The 24501-nt window shown below is 42.9% G+C and overlaps 1 protein-coding gene across 1 annotated transcript; it reads right to left on the reverse strand.

The window, feature by feature from the left end:
• Positions 1 to 1775: 1775 nt before the first annotated feature.
• LOC139478406 (uncharacterized) lies at positions 1776 to 17532 on the reverse strand. Its single transcript, XM_071260851.1, has 14 exons — positions 17466 to 17532; positions 15676 to 16362; positions 11300 to 11387; positions 10478 to 10542; positions 9198 to 9274; positions 8361 to 8448; positions 7341 to 7414; positions 6141 to 6177; positions 5430 to 5527; positions 5084 to 5209; positions 4069 to 4220; positions 3386 to 3521; positions 2195 to 2322; positions 1776 to 2064 (listed from the first exon to the last, which is right to left on the reverse strand). The coding sequence occupies exons 1-14, from the start codon at positions 17530 to 17532 to the stop codon at positions 1776 to 1778; spliced, it is 2112 nt and encodes a 703-aa protein (XP_071116952.1).
• Positions 17533 to 24501: the final 6969 nt, after the last annotated feature.

Below are 24501 nucleotides of genomic sequence, written 5' to 3' on the forward strand. Positions count from 1 at the left end.
CATGTACTTGCTTTAACAGGCCAATTATGCAAAACAATCATGGTACAGATGAAAAGTCGTGAAGGAATAACTCATAATAACACATAATAGCAAATGATAACGATAAACCAAAATCAACACAACTAACATGATAGCCTGGTTAATACAAGCAGCCACACACGTACATGCTCATCGTTATATAAGTGCAATAATCTTGGACGCGACGTTAAACCCCAGTCCACCTCACCTCACCTGGAGTTATCGATGTAAGTTTCATTGTAAGCATTTATTAACATGGTATAGTTCATTGATAAGCACCATTTATGTACAAATTGTATTGAAAGTTAAAGATTTATCCACCCTTCATGATCTGTACAATTAGGTTTAATAGAGAACTGCTTATATCACCAAAATAATGAACATATTGCATTGAACGCAACTGGCAGCTTATGCACTCGATGGATACTGATCCTATTAAGCGCGTTTGCTTACGTGATGTCCGGATTTAGTCTGAGATTCCCATCTCCCACCCGCTGTGAACTTTCATTCTGACGTGAAGTAACAATAAGTTTTCGTATATCAAATTCCCCCGCCGCTGTGAAAAAATAAGCCCCGGTGTGATAACAAAAAGTTACAACTACCATCGCACATTCATGCAATAAATAGAGGATATTTCATGTGTCGAGTTAAATGTCATATATCTCTCATCGAGTGACGGCGGAAAGGAGATATTTTCACGAGTGGCACACGATAAGAGAAACATGATATTTCACGAGACACAAAGAATATGCTATTTATTGTATACTTTCGTGCAGTTATCTACCGGAATATTACATTATTTCATTACAAATGTAAAACCTTGAAACGTAAATTCTCCCTACCTTTCACATAGGGACGGTTCACCATCCCTTGTATTGCGATTTAAAAGTAGTTTCGTGTTGGCAAAATCTTAAAAAATATGTACAAAAGTATGCAAAAATATTTAGGGTCACGAAAATTCTTGATCATACATTTAGATATGATTATATACAAAATCAACAAAAAATATTCTTGAAAACTTGGAGACTGCTGTTGGAAGCGAAAGAATACACGCTGGTCAAGTAACAAAAATGGCGCTTTGCGAAACGAACAGTGTCGATTGACGCGTTGAATGAGAAATGTACAATTTATAACGAAAGATTTTCGAGAGAATAACAAACGGCAAAGAAGTGATATTAATTCCATAAAAGACCATCTGTCATTATTTTGCTTTGTTGAATGTGGGACTAACGTAAAAAGGACATCAACAGTTTGTGTACGGGCTTGACATTTACGCTAAAGGGAGACAATTTAAGGGGACGTAACTCTTGTATAACAATAGTTCCGTCAACGTGTTACTGCAGTGAAATATCAAGTGTTATGTTCACTTTACACTTCACACTTTACACTTCAGTCACACTGAAGTCTATAATAAAACCAGTTGAGATTGATCTTTCTTCAGCTATGTTTATTAGATATTCGTTACTGAAGCAAAGCAACTCGATCTACGTCATAAATAAATTATTAAAGACTGAAAGCAAAACTTTAAAATGTTATAGAATAATATACACAACATCAGATTATTTTAATCATATTTCGTCCGCCCTCTCTCTTGCTGGTTAAGGTTGTAAATGAGAAACACATACAAGATGTGGATGGCCTTAAACGAAATTTACCAATACGATGCACTGCCCTACTTATCACTACACACGCACAGTATGAACAAAATATGTATTCAAGGAGCTCTGGAATATGTGGCTGAACGAAACGGTGACTTGTCACTCGTAACCTGTCTCCTGTATCCTGTCACTTGTACCTAACAGAGGCGACACCCAACTCATCCTTACTCCCTCGTCGTCCGTCTTCTCTTCCGGGCTCCTCTCCTCGCTTGTAATGTCTGTTTCACTAGGCAGCAAGGGCATTGTTTCACAGACCACGTCACAGACGTCGGGGAGAGAGGCCGCATCTCCACTTCTTTGTTGAAGCTGACGTGCCAAGTGATGGGGAACATTTTCATACAGGACATCTTCTTCATCACTGTCAACGGATGAAATGTCCATATTGACCCTAAAATCAAAATCAGCTGTACAGTACAATATTTTGCATTTAATTCACTCACTCACCCACTCACCCACCCACTCACCCCCACCCACCCACCCACTCACTCACTTACGCACTCACTCACTCACTCACTCACCTGTGCGTATTATTAAGCCGGTTCCAGCATGTCTCACACTGGATGTGTACTGGCTCCATGGGACGAGTGAAGGTTTGTTCACATTGCAAGGCATCCAGGAGAATGCTGTGTATGAATATATACTGCTCCTGAAAATACATCACACAAACTCAAACTTTCGAAATTTAAACGTGTCTCTTGAATAAACATAAAAAGTTGAAGTGTTGTACTTCAGGAATACAACATGCATATTGATCCCGAACCGATATTAATAGTGTCAGGACAACGTAAAACACATGGTCAACATTTGATAATGTCGTCAATGACATCAATTTAACCAAAGTCCTTGTCAGCATTAACATTGGAACATTTTTAGCCCGTTTGTTTTCTGTTAGAAGTAACGTGATAATATTATTCACTTTATAACGATTGTGGAGACTAAACAGTTATGTTGAATTTCACTAGGGTCAACATATATTAAGGAAGTAAAATAGGAAGAAAAACATAGTCTACCGTTGACCTGACCCTGTAGAGGGGCGTCACAGCAATGTTTGCCGCATGCATAACCATTGGTCACCTTCTACCTCTGATTGTACCAACAGTGTCACAGGCGAGAAATCTTGTGTAACGTATGTGGTCAAAGGATTCCCGTGATATTATTCTTGAGGTGTGATGTGGTTTTAAACGTGAACAAAAACGTGAAATACTCTTGATACCTCTACCTTGTTTCACAAAGAACATTGCATGCAGCTAACATGTCTCGAAGGATTTTTATTCCGAATTAGGGGGTACGGGTGGCCCAGTCGTCAAAGGCGCCGCGATTCGATGTGCAGAGTTGCGTCCCTTGGACATGCCAGAAACCTATGATTGTGGGTTCGAATCCCGGTTCGCCCCAATTATGTTTCTAGGTTTGTCAGCACCATACCCGTGCTTGTGGGTTTCACCGATGTGGTAAACGTCTGACACCTGCATCACTTCGGGCTTTCCTCCCACATTAAGCTGACACGCCGTGATATTACTGTTAATAATAATGTTAAAAGCGGCGTTAAACCCAACTCACTCACTCACTTATTCCAAATTAACTTCTCTGATAAGGGATTAACACCTGCAGATGCTGTTTGTTTGTTTGTCTGTTGTTTAAGGCAGACTATATGTCATAAGTTCGCAGGACTTCAGTCAGACATTTTAGTAATCTTTTAGTAATAAACTAACTTTTGTCTGAACCATTTTCATCCTCTTCCTACGGAAGTGTTGCACACAGTTGTAGACACAGACTCGACCCTCGCTCCTCGCCTGGTCCAGTAAGTAGTCCAACGCTAAGAAAGTCCCAGTCCGTCCAACACCTGCACTGCATAGGGCAAGAAACACAATGAATACTTTGATTGGCATTTAGAAGTTGGGAGAGCATGAATACATGACACTTTTTAATGGAAAGCAACTTATTTTATTCTTTGTGCGACATTTCAGAGCTCCTTCTTGCTTCACCATTCACCTGATAAAGGAGCAAGAAGTAGCTCTGAGACGTCTAACAAAGATTAAAATAAGTTGCTTTCATTAAAAAATGTCATGTATTCAACACATTCAATTGCTTCAGCAAAAACGAACCTGCATATTCGTCAAATCCATTTCTGTGTGAAAAGTGTGGATCGTACATATTGATAACAAAAGTCAATGCCATATTCCATTTGACAGAAGAACTATTCCAAATATATTAATTCAAGAACTTTGAATCATTGCAAGTTACCAATTCTGACGACAGGTGTGAGCATATGCTGTCGCTACACAAGTTAAGGGCAATGTCATCGTTAACGATTAAGTTGTGTTTGTCTACTAATAAGATACATACGTTTTTCTTATTGTACGTGAAATAGATATTTGGAATAAATATGTGTTACCTGCAGTGAACCACTAATGGCCCTGACAGTGGTAGTGCCGTGTCCTTCACTACTTTGTGGAAGTGTAATAGTGCTGTAGTGTCCCTGGGAACCCCGTGGTCGGGCCACTGGGTGAAGTGGAACTGCTTGATCACTCTTGTCTCTGTACCTTCCTGTAAGGACATAAAACAGCAACGCTTCAACCGGTGCGGAGAGCTCACTTGCATTAAATTGCTAGGGGCGGGTCGATAGGTTGTAGGCATAATTTGTACTATATGGCTAGTGAGTGGAGGGTGTAGCTATCCCGCCTACTATAGGACCAGGGGGTGGAAGGTGTAGCTCTCCCGCCTACTATAGGACCAGGGGTTGGAGGGTGTTGTTATCCCGCCTACTATAGGACCAGGGGGTGGAGGGTGTAGCTATCCCGCCTACTATAGAACCAGGGGTTGGAGGGTGTAGCTATCCCGCCTACTATAGGACCAGTGGGTGGGGGTGTGGCTATCTCGCCTACTATAGGACCAGGGGGTGGAGGGTGTAGCTATCCCGCCTACTATAGCACCAGGGGGTGGAGGGTCCAGGTAACCTAAGCACTATGTGGCCAGGGGTTGTGACCGTAGATAACACAACGACTACATCGCCAGGGTGTAGACTTTGTAGGTAGCCCAATTGCTATATGACCAGTGGATGGAAGGTGTAGGTAACCCAACGAGTATATGGCCAGGGATTGGAAGTTGAAGCTACCTACTATATGGCAGATGGTCAGAATCGGAGGGTGTAGGTCACCTGTCATCCAGATTGCCACGGAGTGGAGGGTGTAGGTCACCTAACTTCCAGAAGGCCGGATGTCCAGGGAGCTCAGAAAATAGGTCACCTACCTTCCATATGGCCAGAAACCTTCCAAAAGGTCACCTGTGTTCACAAAGGCCACGGGGCGGAGGATGTGGGTCACCTAACTTCGAGATGGCCAGGAAGCGGACGTGTGTTTCAGGTCACCTATTTCCATATGAACAGGAAGCCCTGGGTGTAGGTCACCTACCTTCCAGATCGCCATTGAGCGGAGGGTGTAGGTCTCATAGACTTCCTCTTTCGCGCACTGAACACTTATACTGCCGTACATCGTGGACTCAGAGCTGCAGAATGGCCAGTACCCGTAGCACTTAAACTGAGAGAATGGATGATATATTTATATATAGGGTTATTAATGTAGTAGTACTATTATTTGCTCATGATCCCTAATGTGATGACATGATGGCGAGTAAAGATTTTTGTATCGGCAGTTCAAAATATATTTGTACATGAACGTCGACGATATCATCACTTCATGGTAGGAGACATCTTGATTATTATTATTTTTACAAGAAGCTGACATAATGTATTCTGACCTTCCCTGACTCCATGAGGTTAGTAACCATGACAATCTTGGCGGTGTTCAGCTGCCATATCATCCTCCAGAAGTCGTTCTTTGTGTGTTCCAAGGGCCCTGTAGAAAGGTTTTCAAGGCTATCTATAGCAAATACGTTGCATGTCATTCCATGGCATTTGATTGGTTAACCAATCTGTCCTGTCCTTATGTTTTAATTCACCAAAAAATAATTAAATCACGCCCACTGGTGGGCTTTTGATTCTTGATTGGCTGATAATAGAATGGGCGGGGCTTGTGTTGCATTTTAGCGCTAAATGATGTCACCGATTTCGTACTTTTGGTTTTTGTGTTAATGGTGAAATAAGCAGTCTGTCAAGTAATTATTGTTGACGTATTTATTCAAATGAATTGACTTAAATATTTTTTAGCGTTTGTGGAGTTAGAAACGTTAAAACCTGTTAACACGTTTATATGAGGCCATAAACGCAAGAAATATTGAAATGAATTCGTAACTATATCCATATAAAAGCGAAAAAAGAATTCCCGTAATGACATGAGTTCGTTGTTCTGTTCCAATTGACATGAGTATTGGCATAGTCATATTGAACTAAGAAGACATTTGAATGTCGACTTAGTAGGATAGACACGAGTATGTCCATTGGCAGTATTATGATATGTGTGGAGATGACGAAGAAAGTAGTTTACCAAACCCATGAAAGTCTCCACGTACCTTGGGTTGCAACATAGTGGGTCTGGTCCATGTATCCCTGTGGGGGATAGTGTCTCCATGAGTAACTGTGTAACTCCCAATACATTATTAAGCGAGTTTTGTTGAGCTGTTAGCATTATTCCAGTGATATCAGACCGCCTGCGTGGTCCAGTGGTAGAGCGTCCGCCCGGAGAGCGGAAGGTCCGAGGTTCGGTCCCCGACCGCGTCATACCAAAAGATGTTAAAAGATGGTACTTGCAGTTACCCTGTCTGGCGCTCGACATTAAGGGGCTAAAACAAGGACTGGTCGGCTCGGAGTCAGTATACTGTGTCCGAGTAGGGTATTCATGTTAAACTGTGGCATGGTATCTCAGTGGGCTATCACTATAAACTTTAAAGCCAATTTCTCCTCATCTCACCCCTAGTAACGCTTGGGGACACGGGTGGCCCAGTCTTCTAAGACACCGCGATTCGCTGTGCAGAGTTGCGTCCCTTGAACACGCCAGAAACCTATGATTATGGGTTCGAATCCCGGTTCGCACCGATTATGTTTCTAGGTTTGTCAGCACCATACCCGTGCTCGTGGGTTTCACCGAAGTGGTTAACGTCTGAGACCTGCATCACTTCGGTTTTTCCTCCCACATTAAGCTGACACGCCGTGATATAACTGGAATAATGTTAAAAGCGGCGTTAAGCCGAACTCACTCATTCCAGTAACGCGTAGGTGAGATTAGGGGAAATTTGGTTTAACGTTGTGTCCAAGATTATTACACTTATATGGCCACGTGCATGCGCGTGTCTGCTTGTACTAGTCAGCACTGATGCCGATTTATAGAGCTAGCTCACTGAGATGCCGTGCCACAGTTTAACATAATTACCCCATTCAGACACAGTATACTGACTCCGAGCCGAGCAGTCCATGTTTTCGTCCCTTAATGAGTAATGTTGAGCGCCAGACAGGGTAACAACAAGTACCATCTTTTGACTTTTTTTGGTATGACGCGGCCGGGAATCGAACCCCGGACTTTCAGCTCTCCGGTCGGGCGCTCTACCACTAGACCACGGAGGCGGTAACTGTGGGTAGCGGGTAGTGATGCCGGTCTTACTAAAAACAAGAACCACACTAAATACAAGAACCACACAAAATCTAACAAGAACCACACTAAATACAAGAACCACACAAAATCTAACAAGAACCAACCTAAATTCTTCATAACTTACATCTATGTAGGAGGCGTTGATGTAGTCGCTGTCATCTTCATTTTCAATCTCAAGGGGTACTCGTGTAGCATCAACTGTTAATACCAAAAATAACATCTTATGCTGTTTTTGTGGCAGGATTGAACTGTTTCTCTGCAATAACGGCGATAACAATAGCAGCTGGTGGGACACGCATGTGTAACAAGCAAATGGGACATGCATTTTATCAGATATCTATCCGCCATGTCTGTTTGATGCTACTGTTAAGGAACATGTGACATGGAGACTATTTCGAAAATAGGGTGATAAAGCTGAACAACATCAGAGAAAAGTACTCCGTGTGAATCTGTATGTTTTAGATATGATTAAACCTCGAAATTGAATGTGAAGTTGAAAACGTCAACGCCAGAGACCAGTCCCGATTATCCACCAAAACAGACTCAATTTGGCGCAGAGGTGATGTGAGGTGAGGTGAGGTGAAATGGGGTTTAACGTCGCGTCCAAGATTATTACACTTATATAGCGACGTGCATGTACGTGTGTGTGTTTGTGTGGCTGCTTGTACTAGTCCGGACTGATGCCGATTTATAGTACTAGCTCACTGAGATACCATGCCACAGTTTAACATGAATATCCCACTCAGACAAAGTATACTGACTCCGAGCCGACAATCTTTAGCCCCTTAATGCCGAGCGTCAGACAGGGTAACAACAAGTACCATCTTTTAACGTATTTTGGAATGACGCGGCCGAGGATCGAACCCCGGACCTTCCGCTCTCAGAGGTCCGATTTGGCGCAGAAGCCCAAACAGTGAATATATAATTATGGATCGCTGAAAAAATGGTGATGACACCTGGAGTTCGTGAAAAGGCTCAGCAATTCATAGATATCAATAAACTCCAATTTCGAACATTTACTCAAAGTAGAAGTTCCATAACAAACCGCAAAATTCTACCTATCTAAGATTGATTAAAGTAAGTATAAATTTCTTTTGTAAAATGACTGAAAATAAAGAGTACAGCAGGATATATAATTACATACATGGCAGGATATCTTTGTATCTGTTCTTCCCTTCGTTTTCGTCCAAGGAGGCACAATCTACTGGTTTTATATTTGAAGAAGGCAGTTTCTAAAACAGAAACATAATAGCTTGTAGTGTTTACAGCCGCAGAGAGCAATATGTCATGGAGAAAAATGCTTGAATATTGACTTGGCAAAAGTTGGTCAGGTTTGAGACACAGAATCAGCCGAGTCATACAACACTCCCCGATCTATATATTAGGGAGTTCCATGTGCAGGTATGTACCTTAAGGTCCTAGGTGCCGTTGTACAACACAACCTTAACGCTACGACTGTCGTAAGTCTATGTTATGGTATGGGAGTAACGATCACCTTAGCGCTAAGATCGCTTCGTACAACGGCACCCGGGTGTGTGGTTCGAATCGCACATCCATCCTATGTTAAGATCCCTCGCTGATAAACATTATATTTGCACCAAAGACGTAAGCCTCCAAATTTTAGCAGCGTTAACCACAGATCACCCACTCGCCATATGGCAACACATTATTTTTTATTGTACGGTTGAGTGAGTGAGTGAGTTGGATTTAACGTCGCTTTTAACAATATTCCAGTTATATCACGGCGTGTCAGCTTAATGTGGGAGAAAAAACCGAAGTGATGCAGGTCTCAGACGTTTACCACTTCGGTGAAACCCACGAGCTGGTATGGTGCTAATAATCAGGGCGAACCGGGATTCGAACCAACAATCATAGTTTTCTGGCGTGCCCAAGGGACGCAAATCTGCGGCAATTAGACGACTGTGCCACCCGTGCCCCTCGTACGGTTGAAGATGTATTCAGAACCTTGAAGTATACCTACTTTAAACTCCCCCTCCATGACCTCCTTCGACGTGTCCCCGTTCAGCTCATCACACATGTCCCCGCCTAGTGTATAGACTGGAAAATGGACATATGATTATTATGTGCGGAATGCACACTTAGCTTGCATGTATACATTCGTTTGCAGAATTTTCGTCTTATGCTGATGTTAAGTCTCGTTATGTGTCTTACAATTTCTGGTCACGAAGACATGCAGATTAACATGTATGTAACTTCGAAAACAGTAAAATCTCCTAACATGCAGTAAAATCCCAGTTACATGACACCTGTCATCTCCCCGGGGCAAGGGCGTTAACTGTCTATTAAAGTGCAGTTTCTAACCTTGCCGAACTAGGCTGGAATTCCGAAGTTACATTTTGGCAGTCTATGCATGCTCCAATCAAAATCGTGTAACGAACTAGTCACATGTTTCGTAAACAACATAGATTTCAACATGCAGATTTCGGTCGACTGCAGGATTTGCAAAGCATGTGTACTGTCGACTGGGCGTCGACAGATATTTTGCAAATCTTTTCATGTTCGTAATAAAGGTGCTCGAGTGATCTGATGCACTTCGCGGGGTAAGACCCGTTTTATTACAATATAGATATTGTTTATCGATCAGATCGTCTTGATTGGGCGCCGCCATTTTGTTTGATGCCAAGGCAAGTGATACGAGAGGGAATCTGATTGGTCAATAGGAGGGACGTAGAAGGGACATAACTCATAATAGCCACTAGTGGCGCTACGATCGAGCCTGGAAATTCCATCCTAGTTCGGAAAGGATGGAAACTGGACTTTCCTCTGGAGGATGGACACATGTAACACTGTCCTGTCCAAATATGAAGCCAAGGAAGTCGATGTAAGTGATATTCCATGATGAAACTTCACATGAAATAGGCATAGTTCTGAATTATATTCCACATGCACATACAGGAAACTACGTTTATAACGAACACGCTTATAACGAACTTATTTTTTGTCCCGACTTTTTGCTGTAGTTATGCTGTATATATGCGTGTAAAGAACTACGGTTATAACGAACTAAAATGTGTGGTCCCTTTGAGTTCGTTATAACCGTAGTTTAATGTATTTTGTTCAATTGGACCTCGAACATGGTGGGAAATTAAATTTTGCACAAATAGTTTTATAAGATACATTTTATCCCTTTGGTGACAAGATCCTTTGATTGGGTCAAAATAAGGTATAAGGAACTCTCAAAAGTCATACTTACACTACATCGATTAGTTTAGATCAATTGTATATTGGCTATATTCTTACCCGAACATGATGTGTATGTTGGATTAGGAGTTCCTTTTTGGTTCTGCTGACTTCCTTTGCGTCGCCTTTGTTTGAAAATAAAAGGCACATGGTATTCTTATGCATGTCGTGAAATCCGCAAGATGGGCGTGGATGATAAATAAACAAGACAAAGTAAGGTTCGATCCCTTCTTCGTTGCGGGGTGGGTACTGTTGAACGTGACACGCATCGGGCTGACGTTAAAATTTCCATAAATGGTTTCAGGGACCAACATGGAACGACATACCCTTAATAACATGTTCCCTACTTTACGTTGCCTTGACGGTAAACGGTCATTCGTCACCACTCGCCCCTTTCCGTAACCTGCAAGAAGACTCATCCCCCTATCGATGAATATAATGTGCGAAAATACGACAAACCAATCAGAATGTGCGTATGATTTCAAGTTCTTCGTCAAAGAATCCCCCAGAAATAATTTTTGATTTTACATATGTCTTGAACCTAAAAAATATACCCATGACACAGTTAAATGTGTTCAATCATACTGTTTAACTCCGCATGTCCAGATGTGCTTTAAATTGCATCTGAAATATATAAAATATATGGGGAGTTGACAATTGTTTTAGGTATGCCCGTTTGTACTAAGACGGAACCCGGTCTCAAAAATGGCCATGAAAGGGGAACGAGTCGCTATTCGTCTTGTCCCGGAATAACACGAGTTGGTCACGAATGGGTGAACGGTAAAGCATGCAATGAGGCTTTTATTAATGTTATTCTGCTTATGGGGGTGGTATTCTCTAACTGGAGTCTCGGTGTATACACGAATACAATGAACTGCTCACCTTCTGTACACGATGACAACGAGGATGAGGATGAGGATGAGGATGACGACAAGTACAACATACGTGTCTCCAACGTTGGCTTCTGCGGCTGAAACAACCGTGTTCATTATATACCGGTCAGATGGTCATGATCAAGTCACAGAATACATGCACAAATATATCTTGTATGTATCGGCCTCTCGCTAACAGCTGTGGCTGTCTGCTGGTCATTTAAACAGTGATTCAGTATCTAAATATATTGACTCAAACGCTTTGGAAGACAATGGCAAAATGGATGTGTGTGTGTCTGCGTATGTGTGTGTGTCTGCGTTTGTGTATGTCTACCTGTGCATGTCTGCGTTTGTCTGTGTATGTGTGTATCTGAGCTTGTGTATATGTGCGCGTATGTGTCTCTCTCTGTATGTGTGTCTGCGTCCGTGTTTATGTGTGTGTCTGCGTCTAATTGTATGTGTGAGACTGTGTGTCTGCGTCTGTGTATGTATGTGTGTGTGTGTGTCTGCGTATGTGTATGTATTTTTGTATGGGTATCTGTGTGTGTGTCTGCGTCTAATTGTATGTGTGAGTCGGTGTGTCTGCGTCTGTCTATGTATGTGTGTGTGTGTGTGTCTACGTGTGTTTATATATGTATGTGTATGTTTTCGTCTTTGTGTATGGGTGCGTATTTGTGTGTGTGTGTGTGTGCCTTCGTCATGTGTATGTGTGTGTCTGCGTCTGTCTCTGTATGTGTATTTCTGCATCTGTGTGCATGTGTGAATATATTTGTGTATCTGCGTTTGTGTGTATGTGTGCGTATGTGTGTGTGCGTCTGTGTGAGTATGTGTGTGTCTGCGTCTGCGTATGTGTGTACATGTGTCTGCGTGTTTGTTACATTGTACATGCAAGTAATGCTATTAAATGTAAATCGTTTGGGCAATCGCATTTCGACGATTTGGTGTCACACAAGGATCACTTGGCTGTATGTAGCGGCCATAAAATTTCCGAGTCCCGTGATTGGATTCGAACCACGGACCTTCTGATCCGAGGTCGGACGCCTTGTCCACATGACCAAAGAGGTTAACCCAATCAGCAAGCTGACAAGGTAAGGATGTCATCCGTGGGACGACTCCACGCCCTGCTAAATACTCCCTCGTCAACGGAAGGCACGTCCCGGGCCGCATAATAGGGTACTGAGGCTTATTTTGCTCAAATTTAATATGAACATGCTCAGCCCCACGTTGGGCTCCAATGTAGTGGCCATAACTCTTCCGAGTCCCGAGATGGGTTGCGAACCATGGACCTTCTGATCCGAGGTCGGACGCCTTGGGACGCTGGCAGTCTTTCTAATCATCGAACTGCCGGTCAATGTCTTGAGTCTGTATCCGGCATACCAAAGACATCATTACAGGCATGTCCACAACAAGGACGAAGGCCAAATGAAACCCTCCAGACCCTCTTGGCCCTCCAGACCCTCTAGACCCTCTTGACCCTCTAGACCCTCTAGACCCTCCAGGCCCTCCAGACCCTCTTGACCCTCTAGGCCCTCTAGGCCCTCTAGACCCTCTAGACCCTCTAGGCCCTCCAGACCCTCTAGACCCTCTTGACCCTCTAGGCCCTCCAGACCCTCTAGACCCTCCAGATCTTCTAGACCCTCTAGTCAGAAGAATGTTTGCCCCTCCTTCAACAGCATTTGGAACTGTACAAAGTGCAAACTAGTTTACACTCTGTTCTGTTGAAAAAAGCAAATAATATACTTAGGGGAACATGAAATATAATGCAAATACAAAGTATTAAAGAACAAAGATAACATCCTGTGATGGAACGTTTATGTCTGAAAACACTACCTTCAGTTTGCACGTGCCTCACACAGTAGATGTCATTCCTGATTTAGACACTTTAAGGGAAGGCCGATTAATCGCTATGGACCATTATTTCTGTCAATTATTGATTAACTTTGCACTTCCCTGATAGACGTGGTCGTTTCTGGCGACGTCAAAATGAACCTCAAGCCAATGACAACCTGAGATCACATGAGGGTTGACAGGTGTCACTATGACCGACCGAACCCCACTCCATATTGTGCAAAGAAGGTACCATCTGTACCATCGGGTCAACATACTGACACCCTTTGTCGTCCCCTTTGCAAGGCGTTTTCAGGACGAGAACACCATCGATCACCGTGCACTGATCGAATATGCCCACCTCCAGCAGCACACCATCCATAGAATGCCTGGAACATTATAGGGAGACGTGTACGCCAACGTCATAGGCCGCCGACGACGATGGCTTACCTGGGCAAGGCGCTGCAAGAGGGGTGGGACAAGCTCCCTCAAATCGCTATTTGGAGTCTCATAAGCAGTATGCTCGTCGAGTGAATGGATGTTAGACAAATCGTGGCGGTATTTCGCACTACTGATCCAGAAACGTCAACTTTGAAATTTCCCAACTTCTCCCTATCGCGGGCGTTCATAACATCTACTGTCATACATCACTACAAGTTGTAATGTGTTCCCAATTTGGTCATTATTATCACAGAACTATTACTCAGAAAACAATATATGGTACCATTTTGGAAATTCTAAGTTATTTCTGAGTATTCCCTACCCTTTTGAAGAGTATATTTAAGGAACGTGTGCTAATGGATGGGTATACAAACACTAAGATGACTACACCAAGCGATCATCAATGTTTAGTCATAAACAGTAGATAGTAAAACGAATTTGAATTTTCTTTGAAACGCGATCCAAACGTTTCTACCATAACTGCCATAGTACCATTGTACAACTGTGAACAACTGTATTCATAAGTACCTGCCATGCCACCAACAACTTTAATTATGCCTCACTGTAACCCGCCCATTATACAATGATACATCCCTGTAACCCGACTATAACTGTCACAATACATCCCTGTAACCCGACTATAACTGTCACAATACATCCCTGTAACCCGATCAGAACTGTCACAATACATCCCTGTAACCCGACTATAACTCTCACAATACATCCCTGTAACCCGACTATAACTGTCACAATACATCCCTGTAACTCGACGATAACTGTCACAATACATACCTGAAACCCGACCATAACTGTCACAATACATACCTGAAACCCGACTATAACACTCACAATAATATATATATTTAAGGAACGTGTGCTAATGGATGGGTATACGAACAGTAAGATGACTACACTAAGCGATCGTCAATGTTTAGTCATAAACAGTACTTAGTAAAACGAATTTAAGTTGTATGAAACGCGATCAAAACGTATCTACCATAACTGTCATAATACGAACCTACCCATTTCTATCAACGTGAACAATACATCCCTGTGAACCAACCATAACTCTCACAATACATCCTTGTAACACGACTAAAACTGAAACAATGCATCCCTGTCAACAGACCATAACTGGCACTATACATCCCTGTAACCCGACTATAACTCTCACAAAACATCCCTGTAACCCGACTATAACAGTAACAATACATCCCTGAGAACCGACTATAACTGTCACAATGCGTACCTGTGAACCAACCATAACTGTCACAATCAAACCCAGTTACCCGACTATAACTCTCACAATAAATCCCTGTTACCTGACTATAACAGTAACAATACATCCCTTTGAACCGACCATAACTCTCATAATATATCTCTGTAACCCGACCATAACTGTCCCAATACATCCCTGTAACCCGACCACAACTGTCAAATACATCCCTGTAACCCGACTATAACCGGCACAATACATCCCTGTAACCTGACTATAACTGTAACAATACATCCCTTTGAACCGACCATAACTCTCACAATATATCTATGTAACCCGACCATAACTGTCACAATACATCCCTGTAACCCGACCATAACTGTCAAATACATCCCTGTAAACCGACTATAACCGGCACAATACATCCCTGTAAACTGACTACAAATCTCACAATACATCACTGTAAACCAACTATAACTGTCACAAAACATCTTTGTAAAGCGACTATAACAGTCACAATACATCCCTATGAACCGATCATAACTCTCACAATACATCCTCGTAAAGCTACCATAACTTTCACAATACATCATCGTTATAGAAACAGCATACGTATACGTATGATGACAGAAGTGTACTACCAACCACATTTAGCAAAAACGGATATCATTCATATTAGCGATTACTACGAAAGCCCATTAGAACCATATTGGTATTTTCTTTTTTTTCTCTTTTAAAAGACGTAATTACGAGAATACAGTCGTCATTATGAAAACAAAAATCGTAATTACGACTTTTTCTCTCGTAATTAAGACTTTATTCTCGTAATTACGACTTTTAAAGAGAAAAAAACAACAAAATACCAATATGGTCCTAATGGGATTTCGTAGATTACAACTTACCACTTGACGCCTCCGTGTCTTTGTCACATTCAACGCTACAGTTGCAAGGACAGAGGACATCGCACTTGTCCCCTGTGTAACCGGTCTCACAGCTGCCACACTCCCCCGTATCTTTATCACATCCATCTCTACAGTTGGGGGGACAGGTAACATCACACTTGTCCCCTGTGTAACCTGGCTCACAGCTGCCACACTCCCCCGTATCTTTATCACATCCATCTCTACAGTTGGTGGGACAGGTAACATCACACTTGTCCCCTGTGTAACCTGGCTCACAGCTGCCACACTCCCCTGTGATCCGATTACATCCATCTGTACAGCTGGAGGAACAAGGTGTTGTACAGTTTGGACCGTAATACCGGGGATTCTGACACGGTCCTGTACAACCATCACCATAACGTTCACACTGTGTACAGGCTGTAGAACAGTTCACACCACAGTTATCTCCCTTCTTGCCGGCCACACATCCCTCTGTACACACAACACGGGAGTTGTCCATCTGACAGCGAGAGTTGAGACAGGTGTATGGACAGTCCTGTTCACACTGTTTACCATGGAACCTGGAGTCCAGACACTGGAGACACTCTCCAAATGACGTCACATTGACACAGCGAGGTAGACACACACCGTCAACACAGGTCACGTTGTTACCGTCACAGTTGTTGCATGGTGTGCTTGCTGAGGATGCTGTGATATAAATTGGTAGAACAATCATAGATACACACATACATTGTTAAAAATGATATAACACATTTCTTAAAACAACAAAATACATGACAAAGTAACTGTTATAGCCCTTTCGACAATGCACGCTTTCTACACTTATTAAATCTGTTGTTTCTGATATCTTACTAAATGTTAAAGATAAACAGAACTCTTGTCGAGATAAACTGCCGGGGAAAAGAAACTATACACTTGAAAATTGGATTCAATCTAAAACTTGCAAACGTTACTAGGCTGAACACAGACACTTGCTGTGACATAATCGTTGATACGATGCGACCGCCTCCGTGGTCTAATGGTAGAGCGTCCGGAGCGCCCGGAGAACGCAAGGTCGGGGATCGACCCCCGGCCGCGTCACACCAAAAGACGTTAAAAGATGGTACTTGTTGTTACCCTGTCTGGCGCTCGGCATTAAGGGGCTAAAACAAGGACTGGTCGGCTCGAATCAGTATACTGTGTCTGAGTGGGGTATTCATGTTAAACTGCGGCATGGTATCTCAGTGTGCTAGCACTATTAAATCGGCATCAGTCCGGACTAGTACAAGCACACACAAACACACACACACACACACACACACACACACACACACACACACACACACACACACACACACACACACACACACACACACACACACACACACACACACACACACACACACACATGCACGTCGCTTTATAAGTGCAATAATCTTGGACGCGACGTTAAACCCCATTTCACCTCACCTGATACGATGCATGCAGTATGGCCTCTGATACCCGTATCAAATACATCACCATCGAATAACCATTTCTTGTTTGTATAATTATTGCCACCCTAAAACCCACATTAATGTTCACTTGCTTTTGCTGGCCAGCTAATTTCAAGTACAGTAGGGGCAGTTGGGTAGCCTAGTGGTTAAAGCGTTCGCTCGTCACGCCGAAGACCCGGGTTCGAATCCAGCATGGGTACAATGTGTGAAGCCCATTTCTGGTGTCCCCGCCGTGATATTGCTCGAATATTGCTAAAGCGGCGTAAAACCATATTCACTCACTCAAGTACAGTATATTACTTTATTAAATCTTACTGCATGGGATCCTTGGACCAATCAGGATGATTACAGCGGACAAGGTAGCGAGCCACGTGGCCTGCATTCTATCCCCATGGACACGGCGTCGACGTGGATGGTAAACAATACAGGGATGTTCCATGTACAGCCTTGTCTCCACTCATACGTGTATGCTGGAGAGGGGAGGGGTACAGGCGCCAGGTAACCTGCAACAGAGTCACACAGTCAAGTGTATCGGTGCTTTCCTTTTGGAAACCTAATACCGATTTGGGCGGTGTTTATAGATTGACGACTGGCCCATAACTAAGAAAACGTACCATCGTGTCTGCTTGTGCCAAGTCTGTAACGCAATAAAAAGACCAGTAGTTCTCTCAAATCCGCTTAATGTGGGAGGAAAGCCCAAAGTTATACAGATCTCAGACGTTTACCACTTCGGTGAAACCCACGAGCACGGGTGTGGTGCTGACAAACCTGGAAACATAATCGTGGAGGATGGTGATTCGAACCCACAACCATAGGTTTCGGGCGTGCCCAAGTGACGCAGCTCTGCTTAGCGAATCGCGGCGCCTAAGACGACTGGGCCACCCGTGCCCCCGCGTAGTGTATGTAGTGTCTTTGAAGGCTGGTCAAAAGTTCTAACAAAACCAACAATTGTGAATGTGTTTTCGAACCCACATTGTCCCACAGCAGCCTTTGCAAGTCAAGAGGTGTGAGAAGAGGCATTGTCATGAAGGAGTAGAAATCCAGCAGTCAGCATCTCTCGTAGATTTTCTTTAATATAATCTCGCAGGCGATGAGGCAAATCAGCATTGTAGGCACTGGTAATCGTCTTTTGACTTTCTAAGTAATCAACAAGCATCACACCCTTTGCATCCCAGAATACAGTGGCCATAACCTCCTTCACTGATCTTAAAGACTTTAGTTTCTTTGGTGCCGGAGAAATAGGAAGGTGCTCTTCAATAGACTCGGGATCAAATTGGAAAACCCATGTTTCATCACCCGTTACTAATGTTTTTTGAGTTTGACAAAATCCAATAGGTTTTAAATTTTCTCTCGTAATGTCAGTTCTTTTTGCCTCAAGATCAGAATTTTGAAACTTTTTCACCCAACGAGTAGATATCTTATTCTTATGTAAATGTTCATGAATATTAGTTTTCAGTGGATCCATGGCTTAGACCCGAGTCTTCCTTAAGTTCAGCAATGGTAATACGTCTATCTGACAGCATATGTTTTTCTATCTCCTTGATTGAATCTTTATGGATGGAAGTTGAGGGACAAGACCTGGGGTCATCATCAAGGCTTGTTCTCCCAGCCTTAAACATAACGTTCAACAGTTTGGTAGCTAGGGCACGTATCCTCATACACTTGTGACATGCGGTCATGAATTTCTTAGGGAGTACTTTTCTCTTAAGTAAAAAACTTGACTGCTCGGTACTCGTTCTTTTCCATTTCTGTGTCCAATTGGAGCCCTACCACGTTCAACTCGGTGTCACTAATATACAAACGGCCACAAGAGACCAAATACACTTGCAATGAACTACTCAAACAATGTCCATCATTAACTAGCCCACCTTGGATATGGCCCATAATAAAGTTTGTTTAACTCTTTGACGAGCCCTCGTATGGAGATCGAACCCTGGCCGGCTTGATGAGCGAACACTCTACCGCTGGGCTACTCAAACAAGGAAGTACCTTTACCATGGCACGTTCACATCACTGCAATGATACAAGTATTAACCACAGCAAAGCGTTCAAACATCCCCATGTTAAACAGGGAACACAAATGGGTTAGTCATACCAGGAAAATTGAAATATCCTTCCGCCTCATACACACGCTTGTAGGACATATCATCACATTAGAGCTAGCCACGCTAGGATTTCCGAGTATTGTCTAATTAGTTATAAAATGCATATTCTCGTTCAATGCGACCAACAAGGTAACATTTGAAATATTTGAGCGTGAACTATAAGATTTAGATGCAACCGTTTATTCATAAAAATGGTGAGACTTTATGATATTTGATATGACCGATATTTCATTTTTTTATTCAATAGTAACACTTAAAGTGAATTTTTTGTTATGTGCGCATGTTGTTGATTTACGTAGTTTTATTAAACTTGTATACATCGTTCGGCCTAATGTAACCGATGTTACTTACTATAGGTATATATGAAGAGATGGGTATTCAGCCGTCCCCGCGGTTGTTACTGGTCCTGTCAGGGTATTGTACGGAATATTGATACCCTCTGAAAACATCCCAAATAATCCCAAACATTCCAAATGCTATAATTTGAACGTCGTTTATCTGAGTTTTGTCCGTCTGCTTTGTGGAACGACGTTATGATATGGATACACTTTCTGAAATGGGTTGAATTTCTATTGTACTCCACAGTAGTTATATACTCATAAAACCAACGACAACCCATTACCCGCAGTTTTCCTTCAATAAGACTCGCGTCTATGTTTATGAAGTGACCGACTCCGTGGTCTAGTGGTAGAGCGTCCACCAGGAGAGCGGAAGGTCCGGGGTTCGATCCTCGACCGTTTCATACAAAAAGACGTTTAAAGATGGTACTGGTTGTTACCCTGCCTGACGCTCGGCATTAAGGGGCTAAAACAAGGACTGTCGGCTCTACTGACTTTGTTGATGCATGTCATCGTATCCCATTTGCGTGGATCGATCATCATGATATCAATCACTGGATTAAAGCAACACCCGGCCGCGTTATATCAAAAAAACGTTAAAAGATGTACTTGCCTAAAACAAGGACTGTCGACTCGGAGTCAGTATACTGTGTCTGAGTGGGATATTCATGTTAAACTGTGGCATTGTATCTCAGTGGGCTAACACTATAAATCGACATCAGTATGCATGTCGCTATATAAGTGCAATAATCTTAGACATTATGAAGTATGTCGGCATTGACACTGACTGTCATCACCTTGACAACATATGTTCAGAAGGTGGCATATCTCAAATCGACAAAAATCATTTGGCTTCAGTTGTTTCAAGCGACCAAACCCATCCCATAATCAGTGACAATCTCTGCTGAAAGCAGAGTCTATTGACACCGACTTGTTACAAGCACGTGTTTATGTTTGTTTGTTTGTTGTTTAACGCCACACTCAGCAATATTCCAGCTATATGACGTCGGTCTGTAATTAATCGAATCTGGACCAGACAATCCAGTGATTGACATCATGAGCATCGATCTGCGTAATTGGGATACGATGACATGCATCAACCAAGTCAGCGAGCCTGACCACCCGATCCCGTTAGTCGACAAGCATGGTCACCTTTTACGGCAGGCATGGGTTGCTGAAGACCTATCACGGGTTAAAGTGTGTATGAATTGCTAAATGTCGATATCATAATGCCATGAGCAAATATCCATGTATGAAACAAAGATGGAGCACTACCTTCATCAGCTTCAGCAGTAGAGACCTGAACTACGAGTACCTTGTGGCTGCTTCATCTGTAACAGAGCCAGCGTTTCACCTTCCGTGCATACATCCCCGAGGACTAGTCATCTTTGTCCAAAATACAGCATTTAGCTGTAATGATAGTTTCTCCTTCTGCATTTGACAGCATTATGATGCGGAAATATTGACCATGCATTAGCTTGACGAACAGAAGTTTGTGTTGTAAAGGTTTTCACAGCTTTTATGATGCTGAGGGTGCATCCTTTATTGGTCATGAAATGAGCTACTTCCCTGTAACAAAGGTGTCAAAGACTTTAGAAACCGATTACCATTTGAAAGGGATTCAGTGGCAGAAAAGTTTCCCTGTATCTCATGTTTGTAGTGAGAGCCGAAAGCTGAGGATCGGGTTGTCAGAATGTGTGTCCTGGTTGATGGTGGCCCTCGTAACCCGCGCCTTATGTAGCTACACACAAGGTGTGTCCTGGTTGAGGGTGTCTCATCGGAACCCGCGCCTTATGTAGCTACACACAATGTGTGTCCTGGTTGATGGTGGCCCTCGTAACCCGCGCCGTATGTAGCTACACACAATGTGTGTCCTGGTTGATGGTGGCCCTCGTAACCCGCGCCTTATGTAGCTACACACAATGTGTGTCCTGGTTGATGGTGGCCCTCGAAACCCGCATCTTATGTAGCTACACACAATGTGTGTCCTGGTTGATGGTGCCCACCGTAGCCCGCGCCTTATGTAGTTACACACAATGTGTGTCCTGGTTGATGGTGGCCCTCGTAACCCGCGTCTTATGTAGCTACACACAATGTGTGTCCTGGTTGATGGTGGCCCTCGTAACCCGCGTCTTATGTAGCTACACACAATGTGTGTCCTGGTTGATGGTGGCCCTCGTAACCCGCACCTTATGTAGCAACACACAATGTGTGTCCTGGTTGACGGTGTCTCATCGGAACCCACGCTTTATGTGGCTACACACAATGTGTGTCCTGGTTGATGGTGGCCCTCATAGCCCGCGCCTTATGTAGCTACACACAATGTGTGTCCTTGTTGATGGTTGCCCTCGAAACCCGCGCCCTATGTAGCTACACACAATGTGTGTCCTGGTTGATGGTGGCCCTCGAAACCCGCATCTTATGTAGCTACACACAATGTGTGTCCTGGTTGATGGTGGCTCTTGTAACCCGCGTCTTATGTAGCTACACACAATGTGTGTCCTTGTTGATGGTGGCCCTCGTAACCCGCGTCTTATGTAGCTACACACAATGTGTGTCCTGGTTGATGGTGGCCCTCGAAACCCGCATCTTATGTAGCTACACACAATGTGTGTCCTGGTTGATGGTGCCCACCGTAGCCCGCGCCTTATGTAGTTACACACAATGTGTGTCCTGTTGACGGTGTCTGATCGGAACCCGCGCTTTATGTAGCTACACGCAATGTGTGTCCTGTTGACGGTATCTTATCGTAGCTCGCGCCTTATGTAGCAACACACAATGTGTGTCCTGGTTGACGGTGTCTCATCGTAGCCCGCTCCTTATGTAGCTACACACAATGTGTGTCCTGGTTTGTCCACGGGGGGCCTAGTCGTCTAAGGAGCCGCGATTCGCTGTGCAGAGTTGCGTCCCTTGGGCACGCCAGAAACCTATGATTGTGGGTTCGAATCCCGGTTCGGGCTTTCCTCCAACATTAAGCTGACACGCCGTGATATACCTGGAATAATGTTAAACGCGGCGTTAAACCCAACTCACTCACTAACTCACTCACTCATTAAGACGTCGCAACAGTTGCTTCTCTTTGTGTAAATCAGTAACAATACCGGAAGGTTTCACAAGTTACCTAAAGGGACCTAATTTTACAATAAAGTTACAGAAAAGGGTATCATCAGTCGGATATTCTTAATCTTCTTAATAGGACATTATATTATAATAACATTAAAACATAGTAGTTTTTATTATTCCATACATTGTTACCTCCTCAATACTGGTTATTCGTCGTAATGAACATAGCATTACTTCCCTAGAATTGTCATACAATCCTATGAATATAAATGATAATTTATTGTGTGCCGGGTTGTTGAATATGATGGTTCCCTGTTCACATTTGAATACAGTAGTTTAATCTCTCTTTGTTGTTCGCTCGCTCGGGCCATATTTCCTTCCCTATCTATTTTCAGATATTTAATTCGATTTTGACTTTGGGAGCATCCTTCCCTTTTCCGCTTTGCTAAAAACACGAATTAAGTCCCTTTCATTAAAAAACCAAAAAAGACAAACCCCCCTCAAAAAATAAAATAAAAAAATATTACAAAAATGAAAAGTAAAAAGAACTTTGATGCGAGGCATCAACACATCAGCAACAAATTATCATGTCTTTATAAAACTGGCAAACAATTAAATCTGTAATGAAATATTTAAAAGTACTTAAAAGTATATGAACAATACTGATTAGATTTCATTCCCTGTTTTACATATTACACCAGCTGTTTGAGAACGATGCCCTCACTTGCCTCACACCCTGAAACAGCGAGGGAGGGAACGTGTATCCCTGTCGTCGACCCTGTCCGTTTCGCTGTGTGGAGTTGAGTCCATTTGGCGTGTCTGAAGTTTAAGATTGTGGGTTCAAATCCCAGATTCGCCCTGATTAAGATTCTTGGTTCCTAAAGAGTTTCGCAAAAGTGGTATAAACCTGAGGCCTGAATCCATTCGGACTTCCCTCCAACATTAAACTAACAGGGGCGGTGGGGTAGCCTAGTGGTTAAAGCGTTCGCTCGTCACGCCGAAGACCCAGGTTAGAATGAGCACATAGGTACACTGTGAGAAGCCCATTTATGGTGTCCCCCGCCGTGATATTGCTGGAATATTGCTAAAAGCGGCGTAAAACCATACTCACTCACTCATTAAACTAACATACCGTGATATAATATATATACAGAAACTTACTCACTCATTCATTTATTCCTTATGTAATCTGTATTCATGTTCAACGTTTATTCTGACAAGCTTATCCTAAAAACAATAATAATCGTAGCAGCAGGTAAGCCATATATTTGTTTAAATAGTTTTCGAGACCGACCGACAAAAAAAACAGATTTAGACAAAATATGACTTTGGACAAAAAACAGTTAGGTGAAATGAAAACAACACACCTGAGATTTTGTCATCTCTGTTCGTAAGAAATGGTGAATAATACGTATAAAGATCTTTGTTTTAACAAAACAAAAAAAAACAATAAATTATCAGCCCGTATCGTTTCGCAGTCGTTCTTCCGTGATGGCATGAACTACGAGTTTGGTTTTAATTCATCAGTAGCAGTAATAAACTGGAGATGAAAACTGTTGTTACTCTTTTTTTCGAGTACATGCATTGACTTTAAGGCCGAAATGTTTGTATCTTAACCACTGAAAAATAAAAGGTCTTTCGACTGTGAGTGAGTGAGTGAGTGAGTGAGTGAGTGAGTGAGTGAGGTTGATTTTACGCCGCTTTTAGCAATCTTGTGGGCTTCACACATTTTGGATGACATTGCTAGGGTGAATTCATGTTGCATGGGTGAGGCGGTCGGGTAGCCTAGTGGTTAAAGCGTTAGCTTGTCACGCCTAAGACCCGGGCTCGATTCCCGACATGGGT

This window comes from Haliotis cracherodii, unplaced genomic scaffold (assembly GCF_022045235.1).
Source record: "Haliotis cracherodii isolate W230 unplaced genomic scaffold, xgHalCrac1.p SCAF_4, whole genome shotgun sequence".
In the NCBI taxonomy this organism is placed as follows: domain Eukaryota; kingdom Metazoa; phylum Mollusca; class Gastropoda; order Lepetellida; family Haliotidae; genus Haliotis; species Haliotis cracherodii.